The sequence below is a fragment of the Coregonus clupeaformis genome, chromosome 20 (genome assembly GCF_020615455.1).
Source record: "Coregonus clupeaformis isolate EN_2021a chromosome 20, ASM2061545v1, whole genome shotgun sequence".
Classification (NCBI taxonomy): Eukaryota; Metazoa; Chordata; class Actinopteri; order Salmoniformes; family Salmonidae; genus Coregonus; species Coregonus clupeaformis.
The window spans coordinates 40747688-40769956 of record NC_059211.1 but is presented as its reverse complement, the minus strand read 5'-3'; the positions used below and the strand labels follow the sequence as shown (position 1 = coordinate 40769956).

Genomic DNA, 22269 nt, shown 5'->3' with positions numbered 1-22269 from the left:
TTAAGCTCAGTTTGCATTGAAACACATTGGGATTGTGTGTTGGTATCCATAATATTCAGTAAACCTGAGCATAAATGTTTATTCTTTAGATTTAAGTTGAATAGAATACTGAAACTATAGTTATGAATATTATGCATCTATCCATGGTTCCCTTACCAGGATTAAAAACAATGAAAAACAATTAAAAGCCACTTTACTCTCTCCAAGATGTTTGGAGTGGACAGTTAGTCATTGATGCAGAGAGAGAAGAATAAGATCAGGGTTGAAGGATATCAGGGATATACAGTGGGGGAAAAAAGTATTTAGTCAGCCACCAATTGTGCATGTTCTCCCACTTAAAAAGATGAGAGAGGCCTGTAATTTTCATCATAGGTACACGTCAACTATGACAGACAAATTGAGGAAAAAAATTCCAGAAAATCACATTGTAGAATTTTTTATGAATTTATTTGCAAATTATGGTGGAAAATAAGTATTTGGTCACCTACAAACAAGCAAGATTTCTGGCTCTCACAGACCTGTAACTTCTTCTTTAAGAGGCTCCTCTGTCCTCCACTCGTTACCTGTATTAATGGCACCTGTTTGAACTTGTTATCAGTATAAAAGACACCTGTCCACAACCTCAAACAGTCACACTCCAAACTCCACTATGGCCAAGACCAAAGAGCTCTCAAAGGACACCAGAAACAAAATTGTAGACCTGCACCAGGCTGGGAAGACTGAATCTGCAATAGGTAAGCAGCTTGGTTTGAAGAAATCAACTGTGGGAGCAATTATTAGGAAATGGAAGACATACAAGACCACTGATAATCTCCCTCGATCTGGGGCTCCACGCAAGATCTCACCCCGTGGGGTCAAAATGATCACAAGAACGGTGAGCAAAAATCCCAGAACCACACGGGGGGACCTAGTGAATGACCTGCAGAGAGCTGGGACCAAAGTAACAAAGCCATCAGTAACACACTACGCCGCCAGGGACTCAAATCCTGCAGTGCCAGACGTGTCCCCCTGCTTAAGCCAGTACATGTCCAGGCCCGTCTGAAGTTTGCTACAGTGCATTTGGATGATCCAGAAGAGGATTGGGAGAATGTCATATGGTCAGATGAAACCAAAATAGAACTTTTTGGTAAAAACTCAACTCGTCGTGTTTGGAGGACAAAGAATGCTGAGTTGCATCCAAAGAACACCATACTTACTGTGAAGCATGGGGGTGGAAACATCATGCTTTGGGGCTGTTTTTCTGCAAAGGGACCAGGACGACTGATCCGTGTAAAGGAAAGAATGAATGGGGCCATGTATCGTGAGATTGAGTGAAAACCTCCTTCCATCAGCAAGGGCATTGAAGATGAAACGTGGCTGGGTCTTTCAGCATGACAATGATCCCAAACACACCGCCCGGGCAACGAAGGAGTGGCTTCGTAAGAAGCATTTCAAGGTCCTGGAGTGGCCTAGCCAGTCTCCAGATCTCAACCCCATAGAAAATCTTTGGAGGGAGTTGAAAGTCCATGTTGCCCAGCGACAGCCCCAAAACATCACTGCTCTAGAGGAGATCTGCATGGAGGAATGGGCCAAAATACCAGCAACAGTGTGTGAAAACCTTGTGAAGACTTACAGAAAACGTTTGACCTGTGTCATTGCCAACAAAGGGTATATAACAAAGTATTGAGAAACTTTTGTTATTGACCAAATACTTATTTTCCACCATAATTTGCAAATAAATTCATTAATAATCCTACAATGTGATTTTCTGGATTTTTTCCCCCTCATTTTGTCTGTCATAGTTGATGTGTACCTATGATGAAAATTACAGGCCTCTCTCATCTTTTTAAGTGGGAGAACTTGCACAATTGGTGGCTGACTAAATACTTTTTTCCCCCACTGTAAGACCTACAAGTAGTGAACATTTTTTAAACCAATGAGGTACAAGAAGATTACTACTCATGCAGTTAGGGTCGGGGCATCATCATATTGTTGTCCATCATTCATCCAGGTGTTTCAATTGTTTGGTTAACCACATGTACCTTTGTAATACAACAGTAGAGAGGGAGATTTGAAACAGGTCTTCAGACATGCTTTAGGACGACAAGTGGAACTAATTAACAAGAATAGGACTACAGCAAATGTGAACCATCTTTCAGATAATTCATTAAATGTTGTTTGTGTTATGGTCTTTGTGCATGGCATCTTATCCACAGAGCCGGTGCAGGTTTTTGTTCTAACCGAGCAATAACACATCTGATTCAACTAATCAAGTCTATGATTAGTTGATTCAGGTGTGTACTGGTTGTAAGAACAAAGCAAAGTCCTGGCCCCAAATTGATCTCTGCGGATACGATTGGACACGCCCTGTTATGAATGCTACTTCCATGATGAATAGTAATGATCAATTGATTTTAATAACTTTAGGGGAGATTATTATAACTTAAGTTTATATAAGAAATGTCAGTTTGCAAATTAACATTTGGAACGGAATTTAAGCTTATTTGGATCCCCCATGGGCTTAAAGGGTATATTTGGTACCAATTAAGCCCAGTCCGGACTGTTCACATACACTACCGGTCAAAAGTTTTAGAACACCTACAAGGGTATTTCTTTATTTTTACCATTTTCTACATTGTAAAATAATAGTGAAGACATCAAAACGATGAAATAACACATAGGAAATCATGTAACAACCAAAAAAAGTGTTAAACAAATCCAAATGTATTTTATATTTCAGATTCTTCAAATAGCCACCCTTTACCTTGATGACAGCTTTGCAAACTCTTGGCAAACCGGTAGTGTATTTTATACAATATTTGTATCTCATAAAATATTTGTACAAGTCATAAAACTTCATGAGAGATTCACTTTCATTTTATTTCCACTTTGCTTATGAAAATCAGGTCTGTACAGTCGTGGTCAAAAGTTTTTAGAATGACACAAATACTAATTTTCACAAAGTCTGCTGCCTCAGTTTTGGTGATGGCAATTTGCATATACTCCAGAATGTCATGAAGAGTGATCAGATGAATTGCAATTAATTGCAAAGTCCCTCTTTGCCATGAAAATGAACGTAATCCCCCAAAAACATATCCACTGCATTTCAGCCTTGCCACAAAAGGACCAGCTGCCATCATGTCACTGATTCTCTCGTTAACACAGGCGAGAGTGTTTTGACGAGGACAAGGCTGGAGATCACTGTCATGCTGATTGAGTTAGAATAACAGACTGGAAGCTTTAAAAGGAGGGTGGTGCTTGAAATCATTGTTCTTCCTCTGTTAACCATGGTTACCTGCAAGGAAACATGTGTTGTCATCATTGCTTTGCACAAAAAGGACTTCACAGGCAAGGATATTGCTGCTAGTAAGATTGCACCTAAATCAACCATTTATCGGATCATCAAGAACTTCAAGGAGAGAGGTTCAATTGCTGTGTAGAAGGCATCAGGGCGCCCAAGAAAGTCCAGCAAGCGCCAGGACCGTCTCCTAAACTTGATTCAGCTGCGGGATCGGGGCACCACCAGTGCAGAGCTTGCTCAGGAATGGCAGCAGGCAGGTGTGAGTCCATCGGCACGCACAGTGAGGCAAATACTTTTGGGAGGATGGCCTGGTGTCAAGAAGGGCAGCAAAGAAGCCACTTCTCTCCAGGAAAAACATCAGGGACAGACTGATATTCTGCAAAAGGTACAGGGATTGGACTTCTGAGGACTGGGGTAAAGTCATTTTCTCTGAATCCCCTTTCCGATTGTTTGGGCATCTGGAAAACACCCTTGTCCGGAGAAGATAAGGTGAGCGCTACCATCAGTCCTGTGTCATGCCAACAGTAAAGCATCCTGAGACCATTCATGTGTGGGGTTGCTTCTCAGCCAAGGGAGTGGGCTCACTCACAATTTTGCCTAAGAACACAGCCAGAAAATACTGCAAATATTGACTCTTTGCATAAACTTAATGTACAAGCCTTTGACACTTATGGAATGCTTGTAATTATACTTCAGTATACCATAGTAACATCTGACAAAAATATCTCATAACACTGAAGCAGCGAACTTTGTGAAGACCAATACTTGTGTCATTCTCAAAACTTTGACCACGACTGTATATGTTAGAAATAATTCAGGAAAACTTTGCTCACCCACATCTGCACACCACTACTACCACTGGTCCCCAGCATGCCGGCATGCACACAGGAGGTACAAAAGGTGTACGCAGGCAAGAATGAGTCAAAAATGGGCTTGTTTGTAAGGTGGTCATATAAACATTGACCAATTTTTTGTTACAGGCAAACTACCATCAATCCTATGTGAAAGCAGTAGTAGTTACTACTTGGTTGCATGGCATGTAAAGAGCTAATTATGCTCTTTGTGTTACAGTGAGGATGCACTGTTTGGTCAGTTCCACACCTATCTGTGACCTGCAACCAAGCAATGTGCTATCCCTGTGTGCATCCCAAACATGGCCACTCCTTACTCACAGAGGGATGCAGTCTCATGAGAGGATACACCGTCTGTCATAACACCAACAATCATTACTGGGGTCAGTCTTGAGTGTGATATAGGCTACAGACATTGCTGATGAAGTGATAGCAACAGCAAATCATTAACAATAATCAAATATATTGAACACTTACATAACATGGAGACCAATAAAACTATTGTTTGTACAGAAAAAAAACACACTTCAGTTTTGGTAGTCCTCATGGTTACAATTTCCCTCATTCACATAATATGAACTGGGAAAATCTGAACTCTTAGTATGACTGTGGTGGTTTGAGGCCCAGGCAGGTCAGAAACCTGTGCAGTGCCTACGTGTTAAACACTGAGCCCAAACAGGCCATGACATGGCACGTTCTCACAACCCAATTAGGGCCTAATGCTTCCCTTCTCCCCAGAAAGGTAGAGTGGCTCCTCTGGCTGAAAGCAAAGTGCAACTCCTGGGCCACAAAGAGGCCATTCTCCAGAGCACGTCTTATTACTGACAGCCAGGCTCAGAGAGATACAGAGGAGATGGGCAGTGGAAAGACCCGAGAGCCTTCAGCAAGGTGACAGTGTTCAGACAGGCACTAGCAGTGTGTCTAACAAGCAGCAGATGACATGACTCCATTTCCTCTCTGCTTATTCATTATCACATTCCTAAAAACACACTAATCAAAACTGCTCTGCAGCCTTCCTCCAAAGGATGTGAATTATTTATTGTTCACCTCTTCTGCCTCCCACCATTTGGCTAAATGAATGGAATGTTCTGTAATAAGGAGAGTGTCGCACAGCAGTTTCAATAATGGCGTGACGCACAGCAGTTTTTGGTAAACACAATAAAGTAGTATCTTGATTGGAGGAGAGCGAGGGGGTTGAAGTAAGTTTCGAGATGAGGTAAGTTGTGGTATAGTACGTTACATTGCATTCCTGTGTCATTGCGCTAGACCACCGCAAGGGGGAGTTTGTCCGCTGATAATGCTTTTGGGTACAATGTAAAGAGTTGGTACCTAGCACTTTCTCTCTCCTCGCTATAGGCGATAGAAACCAGATAGAAACTGATAATTGTGCACGACTTCACGATTTAATTTGAATGAACTGAATGATGAGGATGAAGAAGAGGATGAATGAATTTAGAATAGTGTAAGACTTGCTCTTACTCTGTCCCGCATGCACAACAGCTCACACCCGGGAAAATACACGTCTTTTTTTGTTTCTACTTTGTCAGAAGAAGCTGTAACTGGACTGTAGCCTATTACCAAAGATTTGTACAACTAACTCACAGGCGGCGCTTGAGTCTCAAGTTTGGGGAAGCAAATTTTCACTCTAAAAAATATAAAGCATTCCATGCATCATCACAGTTGCAGAATTATGTAAGATAGCAGACTATTTCTAATGTGTGAGTAAAATGGATATTCATTATTTAGGCTAATATAACTAAAATCACTGTTCACAACACGTGGAGGACTAGGCTAGGTCAGATATGTTTATTTTCCTTTATTTGAATGGGGAAAATGTGGTCTTTTATAAAATTCTACTACAGAATATTTTTTTCATACAACTTTCAAGTCACACTGACCCAATGATAAAGACAGTGAATATGCACACTCACCGGGGATATGCTCTGCAAGTGCCACTAACTGTTAGCTCAATTACTGTAAATTGAGAATTTTTATAACTAAAAAACAGATTACTTTTCATTGTCTTCTCTTCACAGCAAAACTCTTGAAGCGAATTGTGTCAAACCACCCAATTATTGACAACAAACAGCATGATTCAACAGAAAACAAGAAGAATGCCTGGACTATCATTTGTAATGAATTCAAATGAAAAAGTAAACAAAAAGGACGCTACAACAACTTCAGGTAAGATACTGTATTTATTGTTGGCCCACTTTTACAAATCAGTCACTTTGAAATGTTAGTTTTCTTGTGTAACAACACAGTATGGCCTAAATGTATGTGTGACAGAAATGTAACAAACAATATTATACATAATTACTAATATCATTTCTATATTGTCTCATCTTTCTACGGTCCTGTGGAAAAACAGAAATCAACTTAAAGAAGACAAATGCTGTTGCTCGTAAGGAGTGTTTCAAGACTGGTAAGACCAGAGACTGATGAGCTGAGGGACGTTAACCGGGATAATTGATAGCCAGGAAGGTATCCCAGATGATGACCATTTGGACAGTTTAGATGGGGGACCGTTCCAATCCTCATTTGGCAGGACACATTCATTCAACATGTGCCATCCCCGGACTGCAGGGAATATGTAATGTTGTCAGTCATCTGTTGCACGCCCATAATAAAAATGCTGTAATGAACTCAACTCTTGAAGAACTAATGTTCTCTAATGCAGCAATGTAATCATTTTCTAGAGGCTGATGATCGCCATCGTTTGGAGGGGACTTCTCTTAAGAGGATGAAGGTCAGCCCCCTACATCTGCAGCAGCCAGGACTGAAGATTGTGTCACTAACCTGAGCCGGAGGACAAAGACAAAGAGGCTGAGCATGCATGAGAAACTGGCCATGGAATACAAACTAATGTATTTAATAGAAGAGCATGATATGAAGACGCAAATCTTTAATGTTGAATTGGCTATGAAGCAGGAGGAGAGAAACAGGAAGCAGCAGCAGTACCAATGTGCTCTGAATCTTCTCGCACCAGTTCGGGGTCCTAATATTTCCATTTCTGAATCAAAAACCTGTTACCAATCCATTGCTATGGTTTCCTTCAATCACTTAAGCTATCTTTGTTAAGAGAAATGCTGCAAAGCAAAATAATCTCTGAAGGTTTGTCCATTTCTGTCATTGTCTGCCTCAACCATGGGAACATCTGGGTCATCCTAATCTTCAATGCGAGTATCTGGGCAGCCATGCTGTTTGAGGTAATGATGAAGCACTGCTGTTGCAATTATGACAATTCAGCATCTTCTTCGTTGAAAGCGCAATGTATTTCTGAGACACTGGAAACGACTCTTCATACACCAAACATGCGCTCCACTACATCTCTGGTGCAGATATGAACTTGGTTGTATCGTTGTTGCTCAGTTCGTATTGCATGAAGATAGGGGATGAACAAGAAGTTGGTCTGTGCATACCCACTGTCACCAAGTATGGTTCCACTTTGTTGTCCTCCTTCAAGCTGCGCATACAAAGAGGAGTTTTGGAAAATCCTTGAGTCATGAGTTGCCCCTTTCCAACGTGCAACAATGTTGGAGAACTGCAAATTGGGAGTGCACACACTTTGTACATTTATTGAGAACCAGTTTAAGATTACTGTACTCCTCGGCATCTGCTGTAGAGGGACACTTGATGGGAATATGACATCCATCTATACAGCCAATTACTCCATGGAAGTTCCCATATTCATACAACTTTACCTTGTAGTTGGCTTGGGCAGCAGCATCAGGGAACTTGATGTAATTGTCTTTCAGTTCACATTGCAGACTTTGTGGACTATTCTGCATACAGTCGGTTCACTTGCACCACACAAATATCCTGTTTCACGATGAAAGGTTCCAGATGCCATAACCTTCAAGGTGATCAGTACTTGCAGGGAAGGAGGGATGGGCCTTCCCCGAAGAGAGTCAGATGAAAGGCTTGGTTCAAGCAAACAAATGTCAGCTGCATTTTCTTTGTACATACGTAAAATGGTTACGGAAATTGATTTAATCAAAATCATTCAGTGGGTTGCTCCTGTCTATAACTGCCCTTCTGTCTGGCCTTGGTGGTGCTCTTTGATCATCATTGAAATTGTCCAGTTAATCAATTATCCTCCATTGCCAAGGTCAACCTGGGGGCCAACATCCATTAATCTGAAGTTAAACCTGCCTCACTTAGATCTAGATGAACTCTATATAGTCCTTCTGGAAATCAGACTTTAAATCTAGACTAGGGTAAATCAGACTATTTTAAACCATGTCTGAGAAATGCAATTGCAGTTGGTCCAGTTTAAAAGTGCAATTTAGTCTAGGATTAGGCTTAATCTGTGTCTGCGAAACTGCTCCTGAAATGTGCCTATTTTATTTGTTTATTTCCTAGGGCATCTGAATACCATAATTATACATGAACAATAATTTCACATAGCATAGCTTATTCTTTTAACATTGAATATGCTATAAATAAAATGGTTATTATAGCTGATTTCTCACTAGAATGAGGCTGTGATTTGTGAGGTTCAGCTCCGTTTGGGCCTTCACTAGGTCTCTCTTTTCACCAGCTCTGTGAAAAAGTGCCCACCAGAGTTCTACATAGGCCTAGAGCCCAGCCTGTGCGTGTGCTCTCGCTGTTCAGGCCGTTGGTGACGGCGAGATGGAGATTGTGGCCAAAGCAATTTAGCCAAGGCCAGTTCAGTTGCCACAATGTTGGCCCCGTTGTCTGTGGCGATACAGGACAGTTTATTTTCGACAAGGGCCCAGTCAAGCCCGAACGCAGGGCTTCGGCCAGGTTGCCGTCTGTGTGGGATTCCGGCATGTTTCCAAACAGCGGGATTTATGTGTCCAGTCATATTTACACTTGACCACATGTCTGTGGTCAGTGCAAATAAAATCTAATAAAAACAATTAAAAAAAATACATCCTTTAGCTTTCTGAACCTCCACCTTGTTGAACAAGGTAGGGACCGCTATTTGAGAGAAATACTGTAATTTCTCTCCGGTAACTCGTATAGTCTGTCAAATTTACAGAGCATTTCTTTGAAGGTGGGTTTCTCCACCATTCTGAAGGGCACCATTCCTATTACTACATAACGAGTTACACTGTCTACCAGTGCTCGTCATTTATCAGTGTCCCGTTTGTGGTGCTGGAATTCTTAGTAGGTATGTTTTTGCGCATGTTCTGCAAACAGACTGGTCCAAGTCATCTGTTTCTCCATCGTCTTTAGGTTTGTAACCAAAATGTGCCCAAAGAAGCGCTGCTATACATTTTTTGCTACGAGAGCCATCTTTTTCACCTCACTCCTCCGATTTACTGTAACAATGAAAAAGGGCACAGGCTACCCATCCACCCCACCCACCCTGTAGGCTATAGGATCTATAGGTATTATAGTTAGCCCTGGGTCCCCGCTTTTTACCCCACCCCCTCCCCTCTTCAATGAACTGAATTGACCTTCAAAGAATCTCTCCTATCCGTGCATATAGCAGATTTGCTGATTGCAGCGCATCAAAAGATAGTTGGAAAGAGAAGGAGATGTATACAGTTTAATAGACAGACTAAGTTAGCAAAACAACACCATATAATCAATAGTTAACACTCCCGCTATGGGTAAGGTATATCTATATTAAAATAAAGTTGATAAATTATATTTTAAAAATAAAAGTTAGTTTAAGGATTTTGACAGTTATTTTATTTTCATGATGGTCTTTACCCAAAACCGTCAATGTCACAGTTATCCAATTACCGTCACAGCCCTATCAAAGACTTGTTTTCGACCACTGGCCTGCCATTGGCTGGATATGCTTTGAGTGGTGGTTGATACACAAGGGAAACTGTTGAGCGTGAAAAACCCAGTAGTGTTGCAGTTCTTGACACACTCAAACCGGTGCACCTGGCACCTACTACCATACCCTGTTCAAAGGCACTTAAACATATTTTGTCTTGCCCATTCACCCTCTGAATGGCACACATATACAATTCATGTCTCAATTGTCCTAAGGCATAAAAATCCTTATTTAACCGTCTCCTCCCCTTCATCTACACTGATTGAAGTGGATTTAACAGGTGACATCAATAAGGGATCATAGCTTTCACCTGGTCAGTCTGTCATGGAAAGAGCAGGTGTTCCTAATGTTTTGTACACTCAGTGTATATTTTACAATACGAATATGGAATACAATAGAATAAAATAGAAAGGATATTTTCCCCAAATGGGTATTTGCTGATTGTTGCTAGCAGGATACGCATGGAGCTGCGGTTATTCTAGGAAAACATATTTTGAAACAGAGACCATCTGGGCAATATTTTTGAGTTGTTTGGAAAAACTTGGTTCATTAAAAACCTTGGAATATGCTCTTTCAGATAGGGTATTGCAATCAAAACATCTGGCTTGCATGGACCTCTGAAGGATTATTTGGAAAAGGAAGCAAGCAAGCTTCATAAAGATGCCCTCAAAAATGCCTTCTGGTGGTTCGAACAGGCATTAAAAGGCAACAATGGCTAACAGTAAATACTATGACGTCATGCACTGTAACATGCCATACCATACCGCAGCATCCCGCACGCTGTGCCGCGGTATTACGCAACTACTAAATGAGGACCCACTGTATACTCCAAAGACTGGGTATGTCATACATTACCAGAACCACTAGACACCCTCTCTACAACAGGCGACCTGTTCATTGTGGGCTTGGCCAATGCATTCAGCAGTTTCCCAGGCTAAGCGGGGGGTGACGGGCTCTCATGCAGCTCTGATGCTCCGCCAGGAAAAGAGCCTGATGAATTATGGATGCCCCTCTAAATAGAAATACAGATTCTCACTCTCGCTCCCTCTGCAGCCTTCATCTGTAGCTGCCCCATACCTCACCCATGCTCTGCTCTATTCCTCCTCCTCCTCCCCCTCCTCCGATACAGCCCCCCTGCTTGCCTGCCGCAGCACCACACCAGAATAAATGTGTGTAACATCAGCTGGATCCTTTACAAGGATGTATACAACCGAGTTGTGCATCGCCAGCAGGCAACATCTGGGAGAGTAGCCCACATCTTTGGTATCCTTTTCAAGTGCAAATTAGTATGTTCCTTGTTGTGATGTAGGTGATTAAAAATAATTATTATAGGCTTGGGTAGTAGATGGGTAAATGGCTGTGAAGTGCTAATCTTTTCCACGTAATCTTATAATAACTTGGAGGCATCATCTGGAGGAGCAGCCATTTTCACCACCAGAGATAGGAATCCAAAAGTCTTTCATGGGTGCATCATTTAAAGGGTGAACTCAGATGACATTTACTGGATACGCATAATAGAGCAAGTAGACCAAAAGACAAAATGAAAACATGGTTATGACCATAGAATTAGGACTCGACCAACTTGATATATGAAATGAATCTCAAATTGAATCAGACTGATAATAATATTATAGAATTCGCCTACCTCAATGATCATAATCTTAATAAACACAGGTGACCTCACAATGCACCTCATAGAAACAATCTTTCAAAAATTGTTTATTTAAACCATCAATCCTAAAAATATTTTCTAAAAGATACATTTAACATACGATACTTCTTCCATGGTAAACCACTATAAAAAAATACAAAAATAAACAGTAAATCAAACCAAGCAGTAAGCTACTAAAACAAACACAAATGCCTAGGAAAAGGTTACTACCACTGCTTCACCGAGCCATGCCCTTCGACCTGCTAACAGAGGCCAGCATGCAGACATCATGCATCTCCTTACCCTTCCTATTGTAGAGCCACAGCATACAGTTTCGGAACATAGCAATGGGAGAGGGCATGGAGGAGGTGGAAATGGGCCCACCGTGGACAGAATGTTGGTGGCGGTGGAGGTAGTGGTGGCTGTGTGGGGGGAGCAATGGAGGTGACAGGGTAAAGGAGGTTAGAGACCTGGAGGAGAGAGGTCCGCTGGGTAGATGGACGGTGCAGCCCGGAGGAAGGGGGTGGGGTGAGGAGGGTCTGGGAAGGGAAGGGGACCAGTCCTGTCTCTGTAGAGTGCCGGTGTTCAGGGTGTGGATCGGCAGTGCAGCTCAGCTCAGCAGTATTTCTTTATTCCCAGAGGCGGTAGAAAATGCAAGCAATCTCCCCCCCAAAAAAAGATCTGCCTCCTTCGCTTCTTTCCATTACAGAATAATCTTGGTGTGGAATAAATCTTGCTTTAGCCTCTATACGACGAGCCATTCAAATGCCTAGAGCTCGACGTGTGTGTCTGCTTGTGTTGGAGCACCGACAGAATAATCCTCCTTAAAAATGTTTTTAAAAAAGGCTGGAAAGAGCGAGAGTGCGCGAGAGCGCGCGAGAGAGAACAAGCTACAAAGAGAGCCTACATGTGAGCAGCCGGCAGTATGCAACATTGATGGATTCACACCAAACGACAGGGAAGTGAGCACAGTGGGAGGTGAGGGAGAGGAGAAGGAAAAGAACAAGAGACTCACCTTGAAAATGGAAAGTCTTCTGGTCCACAGTGATGGTGAATGTGCTGTCGTCCTCGTCATCGATTCCTATTACAGCTCCCTGGGAAAGCAAAAAGGAAGAGGAGGCAGTGAGACGTCACCATCCCTCTCTCTTGCTCACTCTCTATCACACACCTACCAAGGCAAAGGAGAAGGAGGAAAAGAGGAGGGGGTGTCTGGGTGGAGTGAGAGAGGCAGGAAAGGGTAGAAGAGACAGACATTAGGGACCAGCAGCAAGGAAGGAAGGAAAGAAAAACACTGCAGAGCTATGGCTGTGGCATGGCACCTAGCAACAGTATATCTCAAACCTGCCTGCCAGCCAAAACCAACCTGAAAAAAAGAAAATGGCATATGCTTATCTTTTAATTAAGTCAAGAATGTATGATAATCACAAATCTGCATTAAAGTAACTGTCCAGTGTTTCCATGAAATATCACCTATAATTATTTACAATATTAGTGAAATAGATTTCCTTCCAAAAAATTGTAATTAAGTTGTTAAAAAGCAGCTTTTCTGTGTTGGAATGGTGTGGGCGTACCCCAACAACAGAATGGTGCGGGCGTATACCGGTCAATGAAAATGTTCATGCGAGTAGACCGCTGATTGGCCAGCTCATCCTCCTCAGAAGGATGACATCATCCTCTGAGGAAATAGCAAGCATTTTTTAAACGGTCTGTTTGAGATACAAGTTTGAGGTGGGGCTTTGAAGTGTTCTTTCTCGCTTTGGCCACAAATACGAGCGTAGGATGAATCAACAACATTATTTTGGTATGTGTTAACAGAATATGAACTTTTAAAAGTGAGATTTTCACTGGAATGTTACTTTAAGACTTCCCATGTACTGCTGATGAGGTGTAGGTGTCCATTATCATATTAGAACCACTATGTGATGACTCATTAAAAGACAATGCCCTGGCTGCTGGCTTCACACAGATTCAGACAAAGGCATTGGTACAAAATGAGGAACGCGAGTTCAACTAACCATGAGTGGAATTAGACTATAAATAATGTAGACTAATATATGTGTGTTTATACACATAGTGTGCGTTCAACCTACATGTGTGTCTGAGGAGAAAATTCCACAAGTCATAAGTAAAATCCACAGTACTGTCTCAACAGTCTAAAGCTAAGGAGGGGAATCGTAAATACTAACTACTGGAAGTAGTCAAATGTATAGCACAGTAGTATGATAGTACTGAGATAACATGCTCATTTCCCTTTAAAACCAGCACACAAAACTGATGAAACACATGAGAAATGTTGTCTCCTTAATTCCATTATCTATCATCTGACTGACCAACAAGAAAAATAAGCTTATCAATTTAGTTGCTGGCATGAAACCTCTTACAACGATCGAATAGAATCTAGCCAATGTTTTTTTCTCAAAGCTACTCTGTATGTAGATATCCGAGTGTGTGTGATGTCTTTGAAGGTCTTGTTATTGTGTCTAGGCAAAAAGAAACAGGTTCTGACATGGGGTTTTGCGTCAGATCCCTCACGAATTACTGCCAAAACTAAAAGGTTAAAAAACTAAACTAAGATAACTACGCAGTGTGATAGGCCTACTCTTGATAAACACTATATGTTAAACAAGTCTGCCCCCAAGAAATGTCATTATATTTGTCAAGCTTTAAAAGTAAAACTTCTGATTTGGCTCAAAGTCAAACAGATCTGAGAACCATTTGCTACTAAATTAAGTATGCTTAATTCCTTGAGGACAGAAGGGGGGGAAAGGGGCAAGACACAATGGGCCAGCTAGGATCCTTTAGGAAACCCTGCATTAAAATCCTATTTTGTAACAGTCTAGTAGTCCAAGTAGAAGTAACACATCAAATACTGCCATCTAGTGGCAATATTTTTACACAACCATAGTAAGTGCTTATATTTAATAACCTTGTATTGCAGGGGTCTTCAACCTTTTCTTGCTTAGGGACCCCTTCCCAGGCAAACCGGTGACCCAGGGACCCCCATCATACCTTAGCAAACTTTTATTTTTCACGTCTTGCCTCATCATGTTAATGATAATGGTTGTGGTCCCCTGTAGCTCAGTTGGTAGAGCATGGCGCTTGCAACGCCAGGGTTGTGGGTTCGTTTCCCACGGGGGGCCAGTATGAAAATGTATGCACTAACTGTAAGTCGCTCTGGATAAGAGCGTCTGCTAAATGACTAAAATGTAAATAATGGCAAGGAGAATTAATCAACATTTTAAAATTAATAGATATGGTAAACGGTTTCATTATTTTGACCTCTCCACATACAGTGAAATCAGAAAGTATTCAGGCCCCTTGACTTTTTCCACATTTTGTACCGTTACAGCCTTATTCTAAAATGAATTAAATAAATACAAATCCTCATCAATCTACACACAATACCCCTTAATGACAAAGCGAAAACAGGTTGTAAGCCATTTTTGAAAAAAAATCAAATAACAAGTATTTTGACCCTTTGCTAGGAGACTCGAAATTGAGCTCAGGTGCATCCTGTTTCCATTGATCATCTTTGAGATGTTTCCACAACTTGATTGGAGTCCACCTGTGGTAAATTCAATTGATTGGACATGATTTGGAAAGGCACACACCTGTCTATATAAGGTCCCACAGTTGACAGTGCATGTCAGAGCAACAACCAAGCCATGAGGTCGAAGGAATTGTCCGCAGAGCTACGAGACAGGATTGTGTCAGATAGTATAAGTATACAGTGAGTATAATTGGCTCCAATGAGTGTAATTTACTCAATATTAGGAGTTGAGAAATAAGATATTCTCCTCTTTTCTACTGTAGGTATATAATACAAAATGCATTTATTATAAATACATTTTCATGGACCCCCTGTAGTACCGGCCATGGACCCCTGGTTGAATACCCCTGTTGTATTGCATAGACAAAGAACACTGAAAATAATTAGGCTTGTTAGGAAAAATAGCTACTCAATCAAGTGGTGCAGACTCTCCCTCCAAGCAGACGATGAACAACAGGCTTGACAACCTAAACCAGTTCCTTACCCTGAGCCGCACACAGCCTCTTCTAGAGCCACGCATCATCTTGTCCTTGGACTGAAAATGAAGAGGAGAACAAATTAGGTTTCACGAATACTATTTTTAAAAAATACAAATAATCTGCCTACTCCGTTCACACACACATCCACTCCAAGTTTACGTTTTTAATTATCAAGTTTACGTGTGGAAAGTTCTTTGAACTTAATACATACAGCAAGCCAAGATTGTCTGATAAAAATCACTGCAAGCCTGAATTGTAAGTGCCCTAGGTTTGCATCTCATCTGCAAGTATGACATGCATAGCTAATGTATGTGTATGTATATATATATATATATATATATATATATATATATATATGACATAGCATGGTTCCAGATCTGTTTGCGCTCTTGCCAACTTCATTGGTCATTGTCAAGCCAAATGTTTGGCATTACAATGAGTAACAAGAAGTTAACATGATAGCACTCAGGCTATAGATGACATACACTGTAACCGAAAGTGCCCCTATTACTGTCATTCACTGTAGAGTCACATTGTTTAGCGTCAGCAGATAGTTTGATTGAGATATTGAGTTTAGCCTACCCGTTTCGTGAAACCTTCCATCTTTGTGAATGACAGTAAAAGAGGCATATTTATGGTTACCTGTGAGATAGATTGTTGATGTGACACAGTGGAGCATATTATTTTCATGAAGTTCCTTCTGTTCAATGGTCATATACACTCAATGGCCAGTTTATTAGGTACACCCATCTAGTACTGGGTTGGACCCTCCCCTTTGCCTTCAGAACAGCCAGAATTCTTCAGGGCATGGAAACGTTGCTCAATTGGTATCAAGGGACCGTTGACACCAGACAGGATGGGGCCATGGACTCACGCTGCTTATGCCAAATCCTGACTCTGCCATGAGCATGACGCAAGAGGAACAAGGATTCGTCGGACCAGGCGATGTTTTTCAATTTCTCAATTGTCTAGTGCTGGTGATCGAGTGCCCACCGGCTGATAGGAGTGGTCGTCAGCTGCAATAGCCCATCCGTGACAAGGACCGACGAGTTGTGCGTTCCGAGATGCAGTTCTGCACACCACTGTTGTACTGCACCATTATTTGCCTCTTTGTGGCCCGCCTGTTAGCTTGCATGATTCTTGCCATTCTCCTTCAACCGCTCATCAACGAGCTGTTTTCGCCCACAGGACTGCCGCTGACTCGATATTTTTTTGTTTGTCGCACCATTCACGGTAAACCCTACAGTCGTGGTCAAAAGTTTTGAATGACACAAATACTAATTTTCACAAAGTCTGCTACCTCAGTTTTGATGATGGCAATGCATTTCAGCCCTGCCACAAAAGGACCAGCTGCCATCATGTCAGTGATTCTCTCGTTAACACAGGTGAGAGTGTTGATGAGGACAAGGCTGGAGTTCACTCTGTCATGCTAATTGAGTTAGAATAACAGACTGGAAGCTTTAAAAGGAGGGTGGTGCTTGAAATCATCGTTCTTCCTCTTAACCATGGTTACCTGTAAGGAAACACGTGCCGTCATCATTGCTTTGCACAAAAAGGACTTCACAGGCAAGGATATTGCTGCTAGTAAGATTGCACCTAAATCAACCATTTATCGGATCATCAAGAACTTCAAGGAGAGAGGTTCAGTTGTTGTGTAGAAGGCATCAGGGCTCCCAAGAAAGTCCAGCAAGCGCCAGGACCGTCTCCTAAACTTGATTCAGCTGCGGGATCGGGGCACCACCAGTGCAGAGCTTGCTCAGGAATGGCAGCAGGCAGGTGTGAGTGCATCTGCACGCGCAGTGAGGCAAAGACTTTTGGAGGATGGCCTGGTAACAAGAAGGGCAGCAAAGAAGCCACTTCTCTCCAGGAAAAACATCAGGGACAGACTGATATTCTGCAAAAGGTACAGGGAATGGACTGCTGAGGACTGGGGTAAAGTCATTTTCTCTGATGAACCCCCTTTCCGATTGCATCCGGAAAACACCTTGTCCAGAGAAGACAAGGTGAGCGCTACCATCAGTCCTGTGTCATGCCAACAGTAAAGCATCCTGAGACCATTCATGTGTGGGGTTGCTTCTCAGCCAAGGGAGTGGGCTCACTCACAATTTTGCCTAAGAACACAGCCATGAATAAAGAACGGTACCAACACATCCTCCGAGAGCAACTTCTCCCAACCATCCAAGAACAGTTTGGTGACGACCAATGCCTTTTCCAGCATGATGGAGCACCATTCCATAAGGCAAAAGTGATAACTAAGTGGCTCGGGAACAAAACATCGACATTTTGGGTCCATGGCCAGGAAACTCCCCAGACCTTAATCCCATTGAGAACTTGTGGTTGATCCTCAAGAGGCGGGTGGACAAACAAAAACCCACAAATTCGGACAAACTCCAAGCATTGATTATGCAAGAATGAGCTGCCATCAGTCAGGATGTGGCCCAGAAGTTAATTGACAGCATGCCAAGGCAGATTGCAGAGGTCTTGAAAAAGAAGGGTCAACACTGCAAATATTGACTCTTTGCATAAACTTAATGTAATTGTCAATAAAAGCCTTTGACACTTATGGAATGCTTGTAATTATACTTCAGTATACCATAGTAACATCTGAAAATATCTCATAACACTGAAGCAGCGAACTTTGTGAAGACCAATACTTGTCATTCTCAAAACTTTTGACCATGACTGTAGACATTGTCGTGCGTGAAAAGCCCAAGAGGGCCGGACGTTTCAGAGATACTGGATCCAGCGCGCCTGGCACCGACAATAATACCACGCTCAAAGTCGCTTAGGTCACTCGTTTTGCCCATTCTAACGTTCAATTGAACAGTAGCTGAATGCCTCGATGTCTGTCTGCCTTATATAGCAAGCCACGGCCACGTGACTCACTGTCTGTAGGAGGAACCATTTTCGTGAACTGGGTGGTGTACCTAATAAACTGGCCACAGTGTTTTCCCAATGATTCTTGACTTAGCTATAAGAGGTTACTAACTAGTAGTTTGTGCAACTGTATTATCCTATTATAACCAAAGATCTAAGGCTGTATTTGTGCATTGTTCACGTTTTGCTGTCATTTGAATGTTTGTAAACAAACGATGTAGCTAATTTGCCTTTCTTCGGCTTTAAAATATCATAGATATTGAATTCATACATAGACCTGTCAATAGTTACATTTGTCCAGCCCCATCCCTCAGTTTACCCACCAAAGTGTCAGGCTGTTGAAATTGTAGAATCAAGTGGCTTAGGTTGTCAACTGAGTGTGGGGGCTGTCGAAATATCGGTAGCAGCTTATGTAGCTTTATGACGGGTGCAATCAATGACACACCTGCCTTCGGCTTTTGCGACAAAGCTTGTTAACTAAAACTCAACAAGAGGGATGGCATGGTAAGGCAATGTCTGCTAACTCTTTGCCTCTGGTGACATTAGACCATTATTGTGAATTATACAATCCTGTTTTGTTACGCAGGCAATCAGGCTAAGCAAGCAAACAGGCAAAAAAAAAAAGGTGTTCACTTTCACTTGACTAGTTAGCTAACCTTGTCTCCTTTTGTTGACATGCTTATAATTACTCCTGCTACGTTGCTTTCAATGCTTCGAATAATCAACAGTGTTGAAGCATAACTGACAGCAAAACATGGACATGAGAAATAGAATGATAAATGTTGCAGACTAGCAACAGGGAAAATAACACAGCACATCGTAGTTAGCACTGTTAGCTACATTCTCGGAATTCCAGGAAGTAAAGAAAATACTGGCATTTAATTTGTTAGTTGGTCCTCCAGCATGGATATGATTGGTCAATAATGGATCTCTCGCGGAAAGTCCCCGCCCTTTTCTACCAGCTGAGATTCCCAATCCCAACTCCTGGCACACAGGCCGCTGTCCCCACTCCAGTGCTCGGTTTTGACAAGCATTGGTAACTAATACTACCGGACCCCAGGAGTTTATCGGCTTATTCATTATCAACAACAAGACAATACGCACCGTGTAGTATGACAGTAAACCCGCATTGTAGTCCAAAACAAACCAGCGATACTGCCAACCTTTCATGACATTAGTCCATTTGCTCAGCGGTCCCTCCACGATGGACGCCATCTTTACACTTGGCCAAGATTCTGGGGGAGGAGTCTGTATGGAGAGAAAAAACGACTCGTACTACGTACGTCACAGGATGGCAAGACTTTTGACAGATTGTCAAACATTTCAAAAGTTATAATTTTGCTTAGAAAAAGTAAATCCCAATGCTCTTTATATCCATCTAAATTGATGTAACCACCGTATTCTGTAACCCAGTGGCATAGGCAGAAATCCATTGATGGCAGGGCCAGCAAAAATGTAAGTGGGACAAAATTTGTCATAAAAGCATAGCCTACGGAAATCCATGAATCTTGCATTTAACATGCGACTCACATAGACCTACACATAATAAACCATAGGCCTATAATTAAAATACTATGAGACTAGAACATAATGCCCTGATCCAACAGTAATAATCACAATAGGCTTGCCAACCTCTCACTGGTTCAGCTACCAGGAGATAGTAGGCTTGGCGGCCACAAATGTAACTATTTAACACTAGGCGAGCCCAGAGCATCAAATTGACTCAAAACTGTTTATTTCTATTTTTATACTCTGCCATTTTAAAATGTTTTATTGATTTATTGCATCACACAATCATTGTACAAAACAATATACAAATATCACACATAACAAATGCCCAACAAATAAATAATCATAACTAAAACCAGAGACACAAAAGTATATTACACTATAGACAAGATACATTTTGACAAATACTGTAGGCACTTCTTTGAGAATGTGCTATTTATACCTTTCAGGGATGTTTATATATAATTTTCTAAATCAATAAAAAAAATATTGAAAAGGTATTTTCTACCCATGAACTTCATTTTATGGATTAACAATTTTCCTAGTAAATTGAAAAAATTCACAATGTATTGACAGTCACTACGTGTATGTAAAATAGCATATAACACTTGGTAATGCTTACAGGTTTACCCATCATATCACTAATATATACAGTGGGGGAAAAAAGTACACGTCAACTATGACAGACAAAATGAGAAAACAAAATCCAGAAAATCACATTGTAGGATTTTTAATGAATTTATTTGCAAATTATGGTGGAAAATAAGTATTTGGTCACCTACAAACAAGCAAGATTTCTGGCTCTCACAGACCTGTAACTTCTTCTTTAAGAGGCTCCTCTGTCCTCCACTCGTTACCTGTATTAATGGCACCTGTTTGAACTTGTTATCAGTATAAAAGACACCTGTCCACAACCTCAAACAGTCACACTCCAAACTCCACTATGGCCAAGACCAAAGAGCTGTCAAAGGACACCAGAAACAAAATTGTAGACCTGCACCAGGCTGGGAAGACTGAATCTGCAATAGGTAAGCAGCTTGGTTTGAAGAAATCAACTGTGGGAGCAATTATTAGGAAATGGAAGACATACAAGACCACTGATAATCTCCCTCGATCTGGGGCTCCACGCAAGATCTCACCCCGTGGGGTCAAAATGATCACAAGAACGGTGAGCAAAAATCCCAGAACCACACGGGGGGACCTAGTGAATGACCTGCAGAGAGCTGGGACCAAAGTAACAAAGCCTACCATCAGTAACACACTACGCCGCCAGGGACTCAAATCCTGCAGTGCCAGACGTGTCCCCCTGCTTAAGCCAGTACATGTCCAGGCCCGTCTGAAGTTTGCTAGAGTGCATTTGGATGATCCAGAAGAGGATTGGGAGAATGTCATATGGTCAGATGAAACCAAAATAGAACTACTTGGTAAAAACTCAACTCGTCGTGTTTGGAGGACAAAGAATGCTGAGTTGCATCCAAAGAACACCATACCTACTGTGAAGCATGGGGGTGGAAACATCATGCTTTGGGGCTGTTTTTCTGCAAAGGGACCAGGACGACTGATCCGTGTAAAGGAAAGAATGAATGGGGCCATGTATCGTGAGATTTTGAGTGAAAACCTCCTTCCATCAGCAAGGGCATTGAAGATGAAACGTGGCTGGGTCTTTCAGCATGACAATGATCCCAAACACACCGCCCGGGCAACGAAGGAGTGGCTTCGTAAGAAGCATTTCAAGGTCCTGGAGTGGCCTAGCCAGTCTCCAGATCTCAACCCCATAGAAAATCTTTGGAGGGAGTTGAAAGTCCGTGTTGCCCAGCGACAGCCCCAAAACATCACTGCTCTAGAGGAGATCTGCATGGAGGAATGGGCCAAAATACCAGCAACAGTGTGTGAAAACCTTGTGAAGACTTACAGAAAACGTTTGACCTGTGTCATTGCCAACAAAGGGTATATAACAAAGTATTGAGAAACTTTTGTTATTGACCAAATACTTATTTTCCACCATAATTTGCAAATAAATTCATTAAAAATCCTACATTGTGATTTTCTGGAAATGTTTTTCTCATTTTGCCTGTCATAGTTGACGTGTACCTATGGTGAAAATTACAGGCCTCTCTCATCTTTTTAAGTGGGAGAACTTGCACAATTGGTGGCTGACTAAATACTTTTTTTCCCCACTGTATTTTCATATCTGTCCAAAATAATTCACTATGCAAATCACTAAATAAATGTTCTGGGCACCACGCCTGACCAACTGAGCTATTTGATCAGTTCAGTGATTGCCTAACTTCAAAACCTGGTCTTCCAGGTT

General features: G+C 41.7%; 1 protein-coding gene across 3 annotated transcripts in view; it reads right to left on the bottom strand.

Annotated features, from left to right (window-relative positions):
* The window catches only part of LOC121533401 (oxysterol-binding protein-related protein 9), a 50038-nt gene extending 30367 nt beyond the window's left edge, over positions 1-19671 (bottom strand). For 2 of the 3 annotated variants that reach the window (XM_041839312.1, XM_041839313.1), the window contains exons 1-3: positions 19554-19671; positions 15578-15628; positions 12559-12637 (exon numbers count right to left, since the gene is read on the bottom strand). In XM_041839312.1, the coding sequence (XP_041695246.1) occupies positions 12559-12637; positions 15578-15628; positions 19554-19664 (241 nt within the window). In that variant the 5' untranslated portion in view covers positions 19665-19671. Of the gene's footprint in view, positions 1-12013; positions 12033-12558; positions 12638-15577; positions 15629-19553 lie in introns of those variants that run through there. The other variant, XM_041839315.1, reaches the window with a different exon arrangement.
* Positions 19672-22269: the final 2598 nt, after the last annotated feature.